This window comes from Balaenoptera musculus, chromosome 1 (genome assembly GCF_009873245.2).
Source record: "Balaenoptera musculus isolate JJ_BM4_2016_0621 chromosome 1, mBalMus1.pri.v3, whole genome shotgun sequence".
NCBI lineage: Eukaryota > Metazoa > Chordata > Mammalia > Artiodactyla > Balaenopteridae > Balaenoptera > Balaenoptera musculus.
In genome coordinates, this window is record NC_045785.1 from 129,820,383 (window position 1) to 129,841,095 (window position 20,713).

At 34.8% G+C, this 20,713-nt stretch overlaps 1 protein-coding gene across 9 annotated transcripts in view; it reads left to right on the forward strand.

Annotated features, from left to right (window-relative positions):
• The window catches only part of RABGAP1L (RAB GTPase activating protein 1 like), a 693,841-nt gene that overhangs the window by 109,365 nt on the left and 563,763 nt on the right, over window positions 1-20,713 (forward strand). For all 9 annotated transcript variants that reach the window (XM_036844645.1, XM_036844610.1, XM_036844603.1 and 6 more), the window contains 2 exons: window positions 12,949-13,015; window positions 18,477-18,579. In XM_036844645.1, the coding sequence (XP_036700540.1) occupies window positions 12,949-13,015; window positions 18,477-18,579 (170 nt within the window). The remainder of the gene's footprint in view (window positions 1-12,948; window positions 13,016-18,476; window positions 18,580-20,713) is intronic.

Below are 20,713 nucleotides of genomic sequence, written 5' to 3' on the forward strand. Positions count from 1 at the left end.
CCTTGCTGGGTAGAGTAATCTTGGTTGTAGGTTTTTCCCTTTCATCACTTTAAATATATCTTGCCCCTCCCTTCTGGCCTGTAGAGCTTCTGCTGAAATATCAGCTGTTTACCTTATGGGGATTCCCTTGTATGTTATTTGTTGCTTTTCCCTTGCTGCTTTTAATATTTTTTCTTTGTGTTTAATTTTTGTTAGTTTGATTAATATGTGTCTTGGCATGTTTCTCCTTGGGTTTATCCTGTATGGTACTCTCTGCACTTCCCGGACTTGATTGGCTATTTCCTTTCCAATGTTGGGGAAGTTTTCGACTATAATCTCTTCAAATATTTCCTCAGACCCTTTCTTTTTTTCTTCTTCTTCTGGGACGCCTATAATTCAAATGTTGGTGCACTTAATGTTGTCCCAGAGGTCTCTAAGACTGTCCTCCATTATTTTCATTCTTTTTTCTTTACTCTGCTTTGCGGCAGTTATTTCCACCATTCTGTCTTCCTGCTCACTTATCTGTTCTTCTGCCTCAGTTGTTCTGCTGTTGATTCCTCTTGGAGTATTTTTTTTTAAATTTTATTTATTTATGGCTGTGTTGGGTCTTCGTTTCTGTGCGAGGGCTTTCACTAGTTGTGGCAAGTGGGGGCCACCCTTCATCGCGGTGCGCGGGCCTCTCACTATCGTGGCCTCTCTTGTTGCGGAGCACAGGCTCCAGACGCGCAGGCTCAGCAGTTGTGGCTCACGGGCCTAGTCGCTCCACAGCATGTGGGATCTTCCCAGACCAGGGCTCAAACCCGTGTCCCCTGCATTGGCAGGCAGATTCTCAACCACTGCACCACCAGGGAAGCCCTTTTTGGAGTATTTTTAATTTCCGTTATTGTATTGTCCATTACTGTTTGTTTGCTGTTTAGTTCTTCTAGGTCCTTGTTAAACATTTCTTATATTTTCTCTGTTCTATTTCTGAGATTTTGTGTCATCTTTACTGTCATTACTCTGAATTCTTTTTCAGGTAGTTTGCCTATTTCCTCTTCATTTATTCAGTCTTGTGCGTTTTTATCTTGCTCCTTTGCCTGGAAGATATTTCTCTGTCTTATCATTTTGTCTGATTTACAGTATTTGAGGTTTCCTTTCCCTAGGCTGCAGGGTCATAGTTCCTCTTGCTTCTGTTAGCTCTGCTCCTGGTGGTGAGGTTGGTCCAGTGGCTTGCGTAGGCTTTGTGATGGGAGGGACTTGTGCCTGCGTTCTGGTGGGTGGAGTTGAGTCTTTTCCCCCTGTTGAACAGGGCCGTTTCAGGTGGTGCGTTTTGGGGTGTCTGTGAGCTTAGTATGACTTTAGGTAGTCTGTGTACTGATGGGTGGGTTTGTGTTCCTGTCTTTGTTTGTTGTTTTATGTGAGGCATCCAGTGCTGGAGGCTGCTGGCAGTTGGGTGGAGCCAGGTCTTGGATTCAGACAGAGACCTCTGTGAGAGGTCTTGGTGGTTAATCTTCCCTGTGGCCAGGAATTCTCTAGTGGTCCAGTGTCCTGGACTTGGTGCTCCCACCTCAGAGCCTGAGGCCCGACTTCTAGTCAAGGAACCAAGACCCCACAAGTTGTTCATACCAGTTATGCAGGGATCTTTACAGTCCTTTCCGGTGTCCATGGTCTTCTGCTAGTGTTCAGCCGGCGTTCTATGAGAGTTGTTGCATCTATAGATGTATTCCTGATGCATCCGTGGAGAGAGATGAACTCCATGTCCTCCTATTCCTCCTTTCCCCTCTTTTTAATATAACATTGCTCAGTTTGGGTTTATCAAATATTTCCTCATGATTAGATTCAGATAGTTTATTGCTGCATAGGTGATGTTCTCTCCTTCACAGTGTGTCACATTTGGAGGCGCTTGATAACCATTTGTCCCTTTCTGGTGATGTTAAATTTGATTACCAGTCAAGATGTCTGGTTTCTCCATTGTAATTCCTTTTTTTTCCCCCTCCCTTGCAGCTAGTAAGCAGTTTGTGGGGAGACCCATGAAAATATCTTGCTTCTCATCAAAATTTCCTCCTTGGTTTAGCTTTCATTCATAATTCTTGTCTGATCCAGTCTTGGATTAACTTAAATATAGAAACCTTGGTGAATATAGGTGAAATAGTCAGATACCTAATTATGTTTCTTTGTTAACTTAGATAAAAATTTACGCATACATTTAAAATATATTATACATAATAACTTAGAAATGTTGCTTTTTGCCCACTCTCATGTTCATAAGACAAACTTATTCAGACTCTCCACAATAATCTTCGACATCAGTGTCTTCATCATCACTTAAGCTACTTTTTGAATAATTTTAAGGCATTTTTCCAGAGCACATTATCTCAACTTCTGCCTAAGTTGTTTGAGATAAAGCACTTTTTGAATCAGTATATATCATTATCATTAGAAATTCTACCTAAGCCGGAATTTTACCTACCATTTGTATAGCATTAAGATAGCTAAAAAAATTCATTCCATATATAACCACTTAATATATTGCTTTTATTTTAATATAATTGATGTCGATGATAATAATATTTAACAACTATGGGTTCATATGCTCAGCAGTAATTACCAAATCTGTTAAGTGTTTTTGCCTCCTTTTTCACACATTCTGTCAGATGACCTCTAAACATCCAAACTAAAATTAACTTGAGATTGCTTCAGGCTAATGGGTCTTCCTCAAAGAATACTTTGTTCAACATAGCAGACAGAATTTCCTGTGATATGGGGTATTTTTTAAATACTTCAATTTATCTTTTTTTTTTCAAAAAAGAAACTCTTGCTTTTTATTGGATTATATGTGGTACTTAATGTGTTTAAATCACAAAATGTAAGTAGTGGAATTTAAGGTAATCCAGTAGGTGGCAGTCTTGTCAAGAGAATTCTTAACCTCTGATTTTTTTTTTTTTTTTTTTTTTTTTAAACATTGCTGCTGACAAAGTTCAGTTATAGTATAAAGACATCGGTGTGAAAGTAAATCCTTCAAATTACATAATTTTGGCTTACTTTCTGAGAAAATGATTTTTAAAAACAACTTCCTATTATGTGAAATTTCCAACATGCACACAAGTAGAAAGAATAATATATTGAATGGCAGTGTACCCATCACCCATTCTGAATGTTAATTTTCAGTATTTTGGCTTTTAAAAATATTAGTTTTTATCATGAAAAAATCTATTTCTCTGTGCATTCAAGGGTTCAAGCATTCCTCATGCATAGATATTTGACGAATTATACTCTGATTATTGGTCTCAACCCCTTTGAAGGCAAGTACTGTGTCATTTATCTCAGAATCTCCAATATCTAGCCCTGTGCTAGGAACCAGAGCTTTGTAGTTACTTAGTCCTTACTTAGCACTTTCTCTGTGCTGAGCACTGTTCTAGGTGCTACTTATGAGGTATAGGTACTATTATCTTCATTGTACAGTCAGGGAAACTGAGGCACAGAGAGGTTAAATAGCTTTCTCAAGGTCATACAATTAAATACCAAGTCTATCTGGTCCCGAATAAATATTCTTACTCTCTACTTCGTTTTAAAAACTTGTTGAGTAAATGAATAAAAAGTATATAAAAATTTTATAAAGTTAAGAGTATTGACTACATTCACTGTAACATGCAGAGAGTAATAGAACATTGCACCCAATAGAATCCTAACCTGTTTAGAGGGTATGTGAAAACTGCTCTCATATTTTGCAAATTTCTAATGTTCTTTTGCTTTTCTCAGTCACCTGTGTTAGATTTTACAAGTTAAGCTTTATTTAGGAACTGGACGTAAGAAAGAAAATAATATTAACATTTTTGTGTGATGGCCATTGTAAAATTTAATTGTCATAACAACATATGAGGAAAACATTTTAATTATTACCCTATTTTTTTTTTTTTCAGAAGATGAGACAGAGGCTTAATGAGATTAAGTAACTTGGTCACTTAGCCAGGAACTGGTAGAGCCAGGGTTTAAACCAAGGCCATCTGACTTCTAGTGTATACTTTTGGAGACTGTACCGAATTAAATTTTGATTATGTGCTAAGTTTAAAATTAATCAAACCAGTTAGAAAATAAATGGATTGGCATTCCTTGGTGTATTTCCAGCAGAATTTGAAAGTGAGAGTATAGATGGGCATCCAAGTGATTGTTCAGTGACTTCAAACCCAGGGGCACCATGCCCTGGGAGAAAAGCTGATAGATTTGTAGAAGAGAAGACCAACAATAAGAGCTGAGAGGAGAAAGCAAGATGATTGTAATCTGAAATGTGTGAGAAGAGCAGCCTAAGCCTAATTATTGAGAGGCTCCAGTTAAAATGTTAAAGCAGATCTGATCAGGTCAGTCTCTTTCTGGTGTTTCCAAAGTGGAGATAGCAATCTTCTCTGTCCCTCTCCAGCTGGCATTTTCATGGGTTTTGGTCTCATCGTGTGTAGAAATACTGCAAAAGAATTTCTTACGTACTACTAAATTGATACGGATTTTTAAAGCTTTATTTAGTATTTAAAATACTCTAGCACTATTATATAGCACCCACATCAATGCTTTGAATAGATTGCTGGTTTTGTTAGATACCCGAAAAGCGAGGGGGAAATTTTTCATTTTTTGCTGTATTAATTTTCTGACTAGTTGATTTTTACCAAGTGTTACTTCTTAATTTGTCATAAAATAATTCAGGGAAAATAATACCATATACATTTGGAAAATGGGTCTCTTTACAGTTCCCTAACAAGAAGTGGAGTTCTAATGATGGTAATTCCAGACCTTTTGGAGGGTTAGTTGGGAAGAGAATTTTGGCTTCAGGGTTTTATGCCTGTCAGATCACTTTGTTCCCAGGGATCTGCCCTGATGCTTGCTGTGTGAACCAGAATGAAGTATTGATACAGCAAGCAGAGTATAATTACTAGATTTGTTTTAAGTATACAGCTTTGTTTGTACTGAGTAACATGGGCCATTACTGCTAGGAAGAAAGAATTTCCATGAATCGCTTTTATCTGATCCTAATTTCGGGGAGTACAATCATTACATATACATTAAAGTATATATATATATAATATAAAACACATCATTACTAGAAGGCAGTTTGATCATTTGTAGAGTGATTCAGAGATGTGCCTGTTTTGATAATAAATTCTGCTTCAGTTCTTAATTTGTGCTTTCTGGCTTGCAGCAAAAACTACATAGTGAGAAGTTGAAGTGTTAAGTACCATACCTCATAGCATGAGTGATTGACAGGTACCTTTCCTTGTGTTATTTTCTTGAGGAAAAGATTTCCAAGCCATGGAGTACTGAAAAAAAAAATCACCTAGGGCTCTTTTCTTCTCACAGAATAAGCAATTTTCTAATATGTTTGACATCACTAAAGTAGATAGATAGTAGAACCTGAACTGTTAATTATTTTGGGGCTGATATAATTGGATGTGAGACCATTCTGAGGGTCTTTTGCTGAATTTATGTAGCACTTATTTTTGCCTTCACCCTAGCAAGTTGTTAAATAGTTTTATTTAGAAAGGAGCTCAAGTCACTGACTTTAAGTTGCCTAGATGTAAAATCAAGAGTTTTAGATGTCTTAATAATTTTTCTTTCATTTTTCTCCAACCTGAAAATGAGAAAAAGTTAGTGGAGTGACCCAAAGTCTGAATAATATATATTTCTTAAATTAATTAATTAATTTATTGTTTATTTTTGTCTGCATTGGGTCTTTGTTGTTGCACATGGCTTTCTCTAGTTGCGGTGAGTGGGGGCTACTCTTCGTTGCGGTGTGCAGGCTTCTCACTGCAGTGGCTTCTCTTGTTGCGGAGCACGGGCTCTAGGTGCATGGGCTTCAGTAGTTGTGGCACGTGGGCTCAGTAGTTGTGGCTCACGGGCTCTAGAGCGCAGGCTCAGTAGTTGTGGCACTCGGGCTTAGTTGCTCCACGGCATGTGAGATCTTCCTGGACCAGGGCTTGAACCCGTGTTGGCTGCATTGGCAGGAGGATTCTTAACCACTGCACCACCAGGGAAGCCCCTGCATAATATTTTACAAGCTGTTTTTGAACTTACTCATTTGTCCTCTTTGAGTTTTCATATAAGGCAGTAGAAAGGTAACTCTCTTTTACCTTAGAAAAACAGGATATATTTATACAAAATACTTTCATTGTTCTCTGATAGTTATTTCAAGTGACAATTGATAAAGAGTTATCGGCGTCATCAGGTGCTTTGGAGAATGAGAAATTGGAAGCTTCTATCTTCTCTCAGCTTTTGGACTGGAACTTGTAATTAGGACAGAATTTTCAGTGTCTTCCATTGCTAGCTTTTGCTGGCACCCAGTAGGGGGGGTGGTGGCACTCCAGAGGTATGTATATAATACGATTACATTTTTAGCATCGTATCTTAAGAACTACTTTTTTAATATTAGCAATGAAAACGTACATTGCTTTCTGTCAAACGTTTTTCTAAGTTTATTCTAGATGTCTTGGGGCTCATTTTTTAATGAACTTTTAAATGTGAAATAATTACAGACTCACAGGGAGTTAAAATAATAGTATAGAGAGGCCCCATGTACACTTCACCCAGCTTCCGCCAATAGTAACATGTTACATAACTATAGTATAATGTACAAACTAGGAAATTGACATTGGTACAATCGATAGACCTCTACTGGAGCTCTTTTTGAATCCTTTTGTAAATCATAGTATGCTTCTATAATATAATAATAATTTCTTAATTAATTAATTGTTTTTCCAGTGGCAAAAGATCTTTACTTAGCTTTATTTAACTTAAGGTGACTAATCAAGATAGTTATGGACAAAGGGGCTACCAGGTCCTAGCAGAGGAGAGAGTTCCAGGTTGTTCAAATGTAGTAGTTTGTTTTTTTTAAACTGAAATATATTTGACATATAACATTGTGTAAACTTAAGGTATACAACATGTTGATTTGATACATTTATATATTGTAATATGATTGCCATTGTAGCAGTAGTTAACACCTCTGTCATTTCATATAATTATCAATTATTTCTTCTTTGTGGTTGGAATAATTAAGATCTAGTCTCTTAGAAAGTTTGATTATATACAGTGTTGTTGTCTATATTCACTATACTGTGCGTTAGATCTCTAGGACTTATTTACTACTAGTTGCAAGTCTGTACTCTTAAACAACATCTCTCCTGTTCCCCCGCTCCCCAGTAACCACCAGTTTACTCTTTGTTTTTACAAGTTTCACGTTTTTAGATTCCACATATAAGTAATATCATACAGTTTTATCTGTCTCTGTCTGGCTTATCTCACTTAACATAATGTCCTCAAGATCCACTTTTGTTGTTGCAAATGGTGGAATGTCCTTCTTTCTCATGGTTGAATAATATTCCACTGTATATACCACATCCTCTTTATGTATTCATCTATTGCCAGGCCCTTAGGGTGTTTCCATATCACGGCTGTTGCAAATAATGCTGCGATAAACATGAGAGTGCATTTATCTCTTTGATATCCTGTTTTCATTTCCTTTGGGTATATACCCAGAAGTGGAATTGCTGGATCATATGGTAGATCTATTTTTAACTTTTTGAGCAATCTTCATATTGTTTTCCATAGTGGCTATAACAATTTACATTCTTGATTTACATTAAGAAAATAACTTCTTAATTTATTGGTTTAAGAAATTTTGATTTCTAACCCGGCTGTTAAGTTATTAGAAGAGATGAGGTATTTTAACTGTATCCTATGCCAATTATCAATTTATGGCCTCTTGGTTCCAAATCTAGCCTCTTACTTGATCTGCATTAGTGCAACTTTATGCATCTTCTTTGCAGCAAGCACAGTATTAAATTATGCCAGTAGAGGGTGCTGGAGAGATACCGCAGGAGGGAGGGACTTTTCTTGGTTCTGGTGTGCTGTGATTGTTTCTTGCTCTTGCTACAAGATGCTGGGACATCCAGTGCTGCTGTGCTCCAGCTATGCACACAGTGCATGCATTCCCTCTGTGAACTCATAGTCCTGGTCCTGGCTCAGCGAGATCTTCCTGCAGCCCTCCAGATACAGACACTGTGGGCCTCAGGCTTTGTACCACTCTGCCTCTGAGCTGCCTCCGGGAGTCCTGATTTCCTTTGTTCACCTGCCTGCCACCCTTGGCTACCTGCACCCTAGAGGGTTGTTTCCTGTTTGCTTGTGGTCCAGCTTTGCCTGGGCAGTCCAGAAAACTTCTTTGTCATCCACTGGGCTGCAGTCATATCTTCTACAGTGAGATCAGAATACCAGCTTTAGGGAGAGGATCTTCTTTCCAAGTTTGCTCTTCTTTGGGGTACTCTTCCTCAGCCTGAGGTTGTTCTTTAGAATTCTCTTTATAGTCACTCTCCTATTACAGAGAATAATTTTTTATAATAAAGTTTTCCTGTTCAAATTATTTCTGTGCTCTCTCTCCTATTTGGACCTATACTGACAGTATCTAATTGAACTAGTATCTAATGAAATTAACCAGTCCCACAGATAAAGTTTCTGATACATTTCTGGGGGAAAAAAGTGTTTATTTTAGACAGTCTTTTTAACTGATAGCCTTTTAATTGTCATAATAATGGCAAGGATAATAACCACTATTTAATGATTTCTACCATATGTTGACATCCATCCCAAGTGTTCATTGCATAGTGTTTTTCATACTAAAGCAAGGAATCCTATAAAGTAAATTATCTTTTTATTTACTTTTTTTTTGGCAGAGGGAGGAAACTAAAGCATGTTATTTTGCCTGCTAAGAAACAGCTAAGAAGAGGCAACATGAGGATTTGAATCCAGGGATTTTTGCTAGTCTTCCTAAAGTCTTTGTATTTGTCTCTTTTGTATGACTTTTTTTGGGGGAGGGATGAGGGGAGGTATTAAGTATCTATAGATACGATATAATTATTTTATATCACTAGTAAACACTGCTTAGTTACTAATATTTTGTTCTTATTTATAATGGCAGCATTTTTTTTTTTTAAAGATCTTGGCTGATTTGAAGGGAAGTGGGAGGAATGACTACATAAAATGTTATTTTTATTTAGTAGGACTTTAGGCAATTAATTAACAAAAGTGAAATAACAGGGGGTGCAGGTTCGATCCCTGGTTGGGGAACTAAGATCCCACATGCTGTGCAACCAAAAAAAAAAAAGCAAGTCAACAAAAGTTAAATAAGTCTTATGTGTGAATATTGTATTTGTGTTTTAAATATTAATTTGATTTTTTCTATTTTTAATATATTTTAATAAGTTTACCCATCCTCTTTATTCTCATATTATTTTTTAATTGTTCTTTACCTGTTTTCTTTAAGGTTTATATATTTAGGTAAATTATTCCATTATTCCATTGTACCATAGAAAATTGTTATGCTTTTGATAATTGATGAAAGCTTTATATGGCTTGATTCAACTGTTTTAAATGGAATCGAGCTTCTGAGGAATCCATATTATTTTACACACAGATGATATTGTTTTGAATTAAATTTTTTTTTTACTTAAAATGTAAATACCAAAATAGGGCTGTACAGAAAAGAGTTAACATAGGAGGAATGACACTACTATTCCTAGAAGATCTGCTTATAAGGTTGGTTCTTGACTGGTATTTGGAAACTTGGCTTTCGGGAGGGTTTCCACCATTCCCAGAACTGAGAATAGTGGCTCACCGTGCCTAAACTTTTAGCACAAGCAATGTGGTTTGTGCTGAACACCAGCTTTCCTTCTGGAGTCTGGATTTTTGGTACATGCTAGGCAGAGGATGCCTATGTGACCAGCCCTGAGAAGAACTGAGTCTCTATAAGCGTGTTGCATATGTGACATGTGACATTTCATCTTTATTTTTCCATCAATTAAGCCTAAAGCCATGCAAGATATGCAGAATTTTTGGTGTCTGTATGGATGGTAACTTGGTGTTAAAAGCTGTTTAAAGTTCTGTTTTGAGAAAAGACTCACTGGGCAGTATGGAAGGTCAAACTTCTCTTCTACATAATAGTGGCAGTTGTAATAATAATTTATAATCTGCAACAGCTCTAGAATTTACAGTGTACTTTCCCTGTGAGTTTTTTCATTTCAGCTTTACATTAACATAGTCAACCTATAAGCAAGTCATATTTGTGTTTCAGAAATGTGGAAAGTGAGACTTTGAAGTGTGTGACTTGCCCAGGATCACACAGGGAATTTATAATCTTTTCTACTGATAGGCTAGGGAGGTGGCAGAGTATAATGTGTAAAAGACTCTGCAGTTTTGGAGTCATAGTCACGGGCTTAATGGCTATGTGGTTTGGACAAATCACTTCTACTTTCCAGAAACCAGTTTTATTATTTGTTATATGGAGGTTGTTTTAAATGTAAATGCAACAATATAGTAATGTCTGACAAAGCATTCAATAAACAGCTGCTATAATTAATATGATAATTATTATTAATATGATAACACCATCATCCCATTCTTAGGAGGTTTGATTTCAAATTTTGGGTCAAGTTAGCTATTTGCTATATTATAAATAATGTTGGGTGTGTCTTCTCTCTGCTTTGTTAACATTCTGTACTTACGGCTATCGTAGAACTTACCGTACAGGTTGTCATTGTCCGTTTACTTATTTTCCTCCCCTACTAGACTGTGACATCCTTGAGAAAATAGGTGTAATAGCAGTTTGCTTTCTACATTATCTATGGAGTTAATAAGAGAAGATTGAACGCTTTGAACTCCCCAATGAAACATTTAATATTCGCATTAGGTGTTTGTGGTGCTAATAATATCTATCTAATTTCTGACATGTTATTCATAATAGACCTTGCTTGTCTCTGTAGGAAACCTTATGTGCTTTAATGAAATATAATTTTGGAAATGACTAATACAGCTTGATAGAAAAAAATTACGCAGTTTTAGTGCTGGAAGAATCCTTAGAGTTCATGTATTGTTACCTCTCCCATTTTCTAGAAGAGGAAGCAGAGGCCCAAGGGGGTTAGGTGCTTTCTCTAGGGTCGCACTGTTGGTTGGTGGCAGGATTTTTAATTTATAACCCAGGAAAAAAGCAGTGCATCAAAGATCATCAAAATAAGGTGATGTGTGTTCCCATTTAAGGAAAACGTAAATTTCCTTTTGCAATGGAGTTTAAGATAGGACATTATCTTAGGAAAATTGTACCCATTTTGCCACTTACCTGTGAGTGCTTGACAAACAATATAAAACTTTAAATTTTCAAAAAGAGCAAAAGAAAGGTAGGGAGGGTGCATACTAAACTCTTAGTATTGGTTCCAAAGGGTCTGAGATTAGAGAGAGAAAGGAGAAATTATTTTTTCCCTATACACTTTGGTATTCATTAGCTTTTTACAATGAGTATATATAATAGTTTTGTAACTTAAAAACCATAATATAGAAAATAGTATTTTAAAACCCAAGAGAGGTGCAAGCTGAAGCAAAGTATGTAAGGAATGTGAGAGAAGTCTTCTGTCCTCATTGACCCGACTTTTAAGTTGAGGGAACTAAATTTTATATCTGAAAAAGAATTAACTCTTTTATTCTTATAAGGAATTTAAGGCAAACTTAGAAGAAATAGTACAATAAAGTACGTGATTAATTAGCATTTAATTTGTATAGACAGTGTTTATTATAGGAGTTCATAGAGAGTTCACAGCACTTTAAAGGAATCATATTAAAATTATGAATATTAGATTATAATAATTTCTATTTTAGTAAGTTATATTTTGTTCACTGGTACAATAATATATCTGGAATTTCCTCAGAACTTACTGACTTTATCTTTGTTATATACTTGATCTTTTTGAATGCCTTGTGCAAGGTATCCTCAAATATTCACAGGAAGTATTATATATATATTTTTACTACTTACTAAGCTCATATTTGGACAGGACTAATCTCTTGTCTTGTTTATGGGAAAAAAAGCCATGCTACTAGAAAAGTAAACCTTTAGAAAACAAGGATCAGATTAAGTATTGACTGCTCAGCTGCCGCTATTTTGAAACTTAAAAAATGGTATATTTAATTTGTTTATAGTCTTCTTGTATAAAATGCTCCATAGCATACTTTTAAATTTTGGAAAGCTACAATGAAAACACTCTATTCTAGTAAGTGTGGGTATGCATTGTTGGCAGAGAGAGGCACACTGTGGGCAGATCACATTGTCTCTCGAGTACAAGACCTACTTAATAACCACATAAATTTGAGTAAAATAACTTTTCTGGACTTTACGTTTCTTACCTATAAAGAAGAAATGACAATAATATCCTAAAAAATATAAAAAAATGTTCGAATTAGCTGAATTTTAGAGTTTATGAAAATCCTTTACAAACAAAGTGGTAGTGTTGATGGGATTCCTAAAGCTTCCCTAGCATTAGGAAGCACAGAATAAAGTAGTTAATAGTATACAGTATGTTGGATAATATCTTCACTAATATAATAGCATTTTTAGTAATGAGTTTCATATAACTTTTTTTTTTTTTTTTCAAACTGAGGATATAGTATTTCAAACTGAGGATGTAGGCTACTCAGTGAACATGACTGTTGAGGGCCAGGGTGACTGTTTCTATTAATCTGGCTTGATGCAAAGAGAGAGTACAGTGTCTTATTCTAATTTTTAAAAAAATTTTCTTTCTTTTAATTTAACTAGGTTAGTTGATCTTGACCAATATGTTTGGAGTAACTCTAAAGCAAATACAATCTCATTTTTACCTAGAAATGAATTTATATGTCACTACTGTATTTTGTTTCAGTTAACAATTTATGGCTATTTTTATCACAAGTTTCTGATCGTTGGTAATCTTTTACATGCAAAAATAAAGATCTGGGAATTTAGGTAACTTATTTCTATGTGATTTTATTATGTATCTTAATGAATTCTTATTTGTGATGTTTCTCTAAAAAATGAAAGCTATTTGTAAGTACAGAGCTCAGATTGTATCGTTACTATTGAGGCTTTTGCTCACTGGGCTTCTATATATTCTTGATACCTTATTTCTCCTTTTTTTTTTCCCCCAATATTTTCAGATGTTTTGGAATGTTATTAAGCCCAGGTCGAAACGTGAAGAACAGTGACATGCATTTACTGGATATGGTAATGAAAATCTCAAGCACCTTAACGAAGTATAGATGATAGTTATTTTATATTTTTAAAGTATTTTCTATTTTGAAATTTTGTCATTTTGTCAAAATTGTTTCTAACTTTCAGCTATCAGTTACTATGATAGTAGTAATTTAATTTGGAACCCCAAACTTAAAGTTACTTATGAGGGAGAGATTTAGGAAAACTTTCATAAAGAAAGCATATGCAAGTGGGAAGCAAATAAAAGGATAGTGTAATGAAAATATCCATCTATTCATCTGTTTGGCTTCTTTGGAATGTGTCTCTTCTTTGAGCCAAAATAACAAATACATGATTATAACAGGCACAATGTTATAAGTGAATATGGTGCCTTTCATTTTTTTTAATGCAATATTATTAATTTGAGTACCGTGATGGATGCTTCTGTTTTCTTTAAAGCGTTTCCCTTTCTGAATTTTTCCTTCTTGATTACATTTCATTAGCAAAGTATATTTACTGTAGGAGTGGTACTTATTTAAGGAGTGCCCTTGAAGGTTAATATATATTTAAGAGTTAGTATTTGATGTAAAAATAGCAAGCCATCTTAACTTTTAAAGAGAAATACCTGCTAATATTGCAGTTAATGAAAACATTTACTTTGTGGTTTAGAAATGTTATAGGAAATAGTTATCTTAGTATAAGTATAAAGTTTTTTACTTACTTAACTGAGATTTTTTGAGGTAGCACTACATGTTTTCTTCCTTTCAGCTGTATTTTGCAAATGTCAGTTAAATACCACAAATTATATCAACTTTTTCTTTGAGTTATTTCATGGTAACATCACATTGATTTTCTACTGGTAGTAGAATGGTTTATTCAGCCTTTTTGAGGACCTAATTTTGTGCCAAGTATTGTGTGAAGTGCTGGTGTTACAGACATGGTAAAACAGTTCTTACCGTCTGTGGGTTCATAATCTTGTGATGGAAATAGATCTTTTAAGTATGTAATGACAGCAGTGGGTTAAGTGCTCTCATAGAGTTCGTACAATGAGCCACAGAAATATAGAGGAAGCACTGCGTGGGTAGGTAAGGTAAGGACAACCAGTTACTTTAAATGTGAAAATGAATTAGCTATTGGTTCATCTCTCTTCCCTCGCTCTTTACAGCATATCAGTAATGCAAGTGGTTTTACTTAAGGCAGGACATAGCATTTTGGAGCCCTGAAAATTCCGTGAGGAGGTAGTTTCAGGGACATTAAACACTTATAAGCTCCTAGATCCTAATTAGTAATGATTTTTCAGAGTTTAAAAGATTAAGATGAATCACTGGCAAAGATTTTTCTGTTAAACCTAAGTTTAGATTATAGAGTTACAGACCTGGCATGAACTTCTGACCCGCCTTGGTCTTAGTGTCTTGCTTGTGGTGCAGCCCTCCACCTTTAAGAGTCCATATTGAAATCAAAGGACTTGTCAGCACTGAAGCTCCTGGAAAGAGCAGTGGGCTTACCTGTGCCACAAATAGTTGGTCAAGTTGGAGGGTTTATATGTACAATTATCAGCAATTGTGATTTGTTATTACCCAATGCTATTAATCTTCATGCTATCTTTAATACACGGTTATTGAGCTTTAGCTAGATTACATCTAATAAAAAGGAACTGGTTACCTTATAATGAAGACTATGGGACAGTTCTGGTTATTACAGGTTATACCTTTGTAATCACCTGAAATCATATTCCTTGTAACTTTGCCTAATTAGTCTTATTTCTTCCCTCTAGAGCCAGATGTTAATACTTTTTCTTCTATGACATCCAAATACATGTACACTTTGAAAACAAATTTCACCTTGCACTTTATTCTGACAAACTTTAAAAGTGTATAATTATATTTAATTTCAGAATTTGTGAGACTTTTCTATTTGACTTGAATAATTTTTAAGGAATGCTGACTTTCTTCCCTGAATGCTAAATAAGCAAGATGAAGTGAGACTTTTCTATAAATTTATAAATTTTGTTTAATATAAAATCTGCATGAAAGAGGAAGTTATACTTATAAATGAAATATATTCTTTAGTCAAATAGCCAAATTACTTATATATATATTATACATAGTATGTAAATAAAATCATATATAAATAAAATTAGTTAGGTTTTTTTGTGGGTACAGATAACAGACTCTCAATTTTCTCCCGGTAGTGAGTGAGAATAGTTTGGGGAAGATACTTGTAGTAGGAATAAGGAAATGAGAATTTTTAATTCATAGCCATTGATACCTAGGAAAAGCCTAACAGGAATGTACCAAAAAGCTGAAAACTAGGTAGAGTCAGATTTCTTGGAACTGGAGCACAACTTAAAGTCCTATACGGCAGAAACTAACACAACATTGTAAAGCAATTATACTCCAGTAAAGATGTTAAAAAAAAAAATCAAGTCACAGAAGACTAAAAACAATGTAATACCATTTTTATAAAAGCTCAGAAGCAGGTAAAATAAAATAATATTAAAAAAAAAGTTCTAGAGATGCCACAGAAAGTTTGTGGATCTTCACAATTAACTATTTATTGACATTAGGCTAGTAGCTGGACTCAGAAATAAAATTTACATTGTAATCCAATACACTTGTAATCTTTACGTATAAAAAAGCTAAAGTAAAATTTTTATGAAACAATTCTTAACCCTTACATGTGTGATGAAATCTGCAATTTTTTTCCTCTACTTGATTAAAAAGTCTGGTCATAATCCACTAAATTGATTTTATGATCCACAAATGGGTCACAAACTGCTGGTTGGAAATCATTAGCCTGTCAGCTCCATAAAGTCAGGACCATTTTGTTTTGTTTGCCTTGCTGGATACTCACAGGTATAGAGCATGACTCACAGTAGGCTCAAATTTGCTTAATGAATGGATGGATTAGAATGAACTTACATTTTTAATTTTTATTTTTTTGTGTTATCTCCTCCTTCTGATGCCACCTGTGTGCTTTACCCTGCTGTCTGCCTACTTGACCTCATAGCTTCAGCTTAGTCATAACTTGACAGTAGTTCATTCATGGCTTAGTATGGATTAGTATGATTCTTCAGCTTACGTTTCCATTGCAAAGTGGCACATTCTCATTATATTTCCCAGTTTATTTTCTTAAGAAGAGGGCATCTGGTGGTTCCAGCCTGGCCTAGTTTGGGCAGAGGCTTTTGTTGTCCAGATTGCCTTTACCTGATGTCCCTGATCTTGTCAGCCTTCTTGGGGGAGCCGGGGCATGCAGAGGAGTCAGGAAAGAACTCTAGAGCAAAGACTGTGACAGTATCTTCATAAGGGGATGGGAGCAAGCCAGGCTATGTAATAGAAATGTCTAGTTCAGTATCAAAAATGACTTGATGAAGAGAAACTTTTATTGAGGGCTTTTGATGTGTAAGACAGTATTATTGTGGTTGTATGTTGTGAGGACTAAAAAGAAATAAAAATATGCTTAATTTGGTTAGGCTGTTCTGGTTACAAGAAACAAAGATTCACTTAGAGCACCTTAAAGGCAAAAGAGGTTATTGATCTTCGTGAAATTATACCTAAACCTGCAAAGTGGTCTCTGTCTGGTCTTTTCCTGTCTGCCTCTCCTCCTGCCATGGGCTTACTCTTTCTGTGAGACTCTTTATTGGTGCCCCTGTTCTCTCAACCTCTGGTGCTCCACCCCCCCTTCTGTCTTTCTGCACCTTCTCCTCTCTCCCCCTCCCTGCCTCCCTTCCTCCCTCCATTCCCCCCTTCTTTCCTTCTCTTCCCTCTTTCTCCCTCTCCTCCCCTTCTCCCTCCTTGCCCTTTTCTCTCCCTCCCTGCCTTTTCTCTGCCCTTCTCTTTCCTCCCCTTCAACTTGCCTCCTTTGTATCTGCCTTTGTTTTTTGACTACATGATTAATTATTTTTAAGGATTTTTTCGGTGTTTGTTTTCTCCATTTCTCTCTTACCACTTAGCAGTTTCCTAGTACTCTGCTGTTCTTTATATATTTTTCCCTACCTTAAATTCTGTTATAACTTCGTTTTGTATGTGGCCTGACATCACCTGACTTCTTATCAAAACCTTTCAGCCCCGCTGCTAACTGCCCACTTTCCTTGGTATTTGTTAATTGAAAGAAAGAATTTGACTGGTCTAGCTCATTTTTTTGGACTCAAGCATAGCACGAGCTCTTGTCCAGAAATGGACTGGAATTTTTTGGGTCAGGTGCTCATTCTTGTTCTGAACGTCTAATTAGACAGTAGAGAGAGAGAATAGGCACATGGAAGGGAGTGAGGGAGAGAGAGAGAGAAAGATATGAATATATAAGTGTGTTGGAGGTACTGAGTGGGTTTCCTTTACATGGCCTTGAGTGTATTTCACCTCTGGAATTCAGGGTCCCTGCACTTAAGCTATACAATCTGATTAGTGAAATATCACGAGTACACTAGAAAAATGTACATAGTAATTGCCAAATGACTACAATAATTTCATAGGGATTCAGAGAAGCATCTGTGTGGGGGAAATATTGAAAACAAAGTTTTTTCTTTTAGTCTGACCCTTTTCGCACTCTCCGTTTATAATATAAGGAAATCGGTACAGAAAATTGAAAGTACTGTGGATAATACTCTTTTGCATGTGCACATATTTGTATACATGTGCTGTTCTCCCACGGGACAACCTCTAAGCTCCCTCACACTACATACACACACACACACACACACACACACACACACAACTACGTGTGGTCTTGCTTTCAAGGCCACATATAGTTGTGGAGTTGCTGCTTTAGCGAGAGTCAAGAGCTGGCTTGGTAAAAGTCTTAAGTAGTGGAGGAAATGAAGAAGAAGAGGAGAAGGAGAGAACAGAAGAAGGAGAATAAGTATGAGGGTAGAGGAAGATAGTTAATTACCTTGAGTGCTGATTACAAACCAGTATTAGTCTCCTAATGTTGATTTATGATTGTTAGAAGGTGTACCTATATCTGGCATATAGGCAATAAAAAGTATTAACTTTAAAGGTATTCCTTGTGATAAAGTACATTAATATTTTAAGAATATATTAAAAATTAGAATATTGGAAGAAAAATCCTGACTTATTTTCCTGTGATTAGCTATTAATTCAGTTTAACTGTCTTCAGTGAGATCCGTACTATAGTTTTAATAGAAACTTCATATATCCTGTATGTGTAGGTATGTGAGATTTTGACAACCAGCCTAAGATAAAGTTAAATATAACTTCATACCAGTATTATGTTTTTGTGAGTCAGCATGTAAGGGTATACCTCCTTTTATCCAAGAGTATGTGTCTCTAAATAGAAACTCTGGAGAAAGCTGTAGGAGAATTTAATATTTAAAGAAATGCTTCTGTGGGATGAAAAAAATTTACAAAGAAAATAAGTCCCCTGTTTGTAAATTCAAATTTTAATAAATTGGATTGCTTAAAGTAAGATATACTTATAATTTAAAATGATGATTTTTTGATGTATATATTCTCAGTGCTTCCTGTTTGAACTTTTATAGGAATCCATGGGAAAGAGCTATGATGGGAGAGCTTATGTTATCACCGGCATGTGGAACCCCAATGCACCAATATTTATGGCACTTAATGAAGAAACCCCAAAAGGTGAATTTTCTTAAAAAATTCCTTATTATTTACTTTAAAATTTACATTATGGACAGTATTGTTTTGCCATGTTTAAAAAAATTCTGGTGCTCATTTTAAATGGAATTATTCTTGTTTTCATGCTTTATACATCTATGGGGAAAACCTCCACTATTCAAAAGAAAGCCCCCCCAATGATATGTGGATTAATTTTATTACATTATGTAGGAAAGTATTTGGGCTTTGTGTTTCATATGTCATTATAGAGTTGTTTTATTTAAGGGGGAAATGATGGAAGAATATGAAAGAAATGATGAAGCAAATTCTGGAATTTTCCCATATCTGATAACTATTTTAACTTTTTTCCTCTATATTACAGATTACTTATATCTTTTCATTTACTATTATTCATTCCAGTCTTTTGACCTTCGGGAACTTAGTAATGTATATTTAGGATTTCATTTGTGGCAAATACTTTTTTCCAAGTTGTTTACCTTTTCATTTTGTTTAATATGTTAGTGTTGAACAGAATTTATAGATGGTAAGTAGGCTCATTTGTCATTTTTCCCATTGTATTTATTTTTATTCCTACTTTATCCAGATATCTGTTAATTGCCCATGTGGTTTTTTTTTTCCCCTCCACCATCTGCCTTTAAACTAAAATTTAGTTTTATCTCATGAGTTATAATCTTCTACTAAATGCTATACTGTGATTCAACCAATAATTTATATTGAGAAAATAATGGATCAGCTTGTTTGATCTTTAGTTTTATATTATTTACTTTATACACACAATAGACTTTCGGTTAAAGACAGGAGCGTTAGTGAATACTGATATGGAAATATAATATATTAATGAAGAACATTAAATGATAATTATTTTTGAATTTCCTTAATAAAAGTATTTACCAGTTCCATAAATTGCATGCATTTGATCACACATCAAGCTATTTCAAAATGAGGGCTAAAAGAGAGAAAAATAATGATGATTATGTAAAATTTAGCTTTTCATATATTAGGAATAAACAATTTTTACACCACAGTTTGTTATTTCTGGATACAGGTTTGTGAATACCAGTCTGTAAACTTCTTCCTTATAATCATTCAGAAAATCAACGTGAAAATGGAAAAAATAAGCCAGTTGATAATTTTGAAGTAAAATATAGAAATTTCAAATAATACCTTATAAAAACACTTTTTACCTGTTCTTAACACATAGTTCAGTTTCATTTTGTATTTTAATACCTATTTGGTCCTCAATTAAAAATAATATATTTTAGGGACTTCCCTGGCGGTCCAGTGGTTAAGGCTCTGCCTTCCAATTCAGGGGGTGCAGGTTCGATCCCTGGTTGGGGAACTAAGATCCCACATGTTGTGAAGTGTGGCCCCAAAATAATAATAATAGTAAAAAAAAAAAAAGAATTATATATTTTAAAAATACACATTTTAAAATTTATTTGTTCAATTAAAAGAAACTACAAAAAAAAAAAAAAGAAACTACATAGTACTATATTACAATAATATTCTAATACAAAAGATAATGTATTTTAAATTTAAAATCATTTCATATGCCACACATAAATGTTGACCTAATTTCTTAAATTTTTAAATGGTGTTCTTGAAATTATAAATTACTCAGAGGAGTCATGAATCAAAACTACAAAAGTTGAAGCCCTGAGAGATGAAATGTCTTGGATCTTTTCACTACGTCAAGTTGTATATTGTATTCTGTGTTTTGTTATTTTCTCTAACCCCTCTACTTTACTCCCCTGAGACTTTATAAGGTCCTTAGGTCAAGTACAATGTCTAGAGAATCCTAGTTCATCTTGAATTGGCAGATAGAATGCTTGTATTTAGTACGAATGTAATACATTTTTTGTTGAGTTTAATGATATTAATAGAAGTGTAGTTGATGAGTATAAATGTTGTATAATGGTTAAAAAGACACTATTGAAGGTTTCTTCTAATGGTAGGCTTGGTTATTTGAACTTTCCTTTAACTGAGAAATGAAAATGGTAGACAATATAAATTTTAAAAATACTTTAAAAATAATGAAATGACAAAATGATATGGAATAAACAAACCACAGTTTCAAAAACCCCAATGAATTTCAAGCAGGGTAAATAGAATAAAATGAAATCCATATTTCAACCTA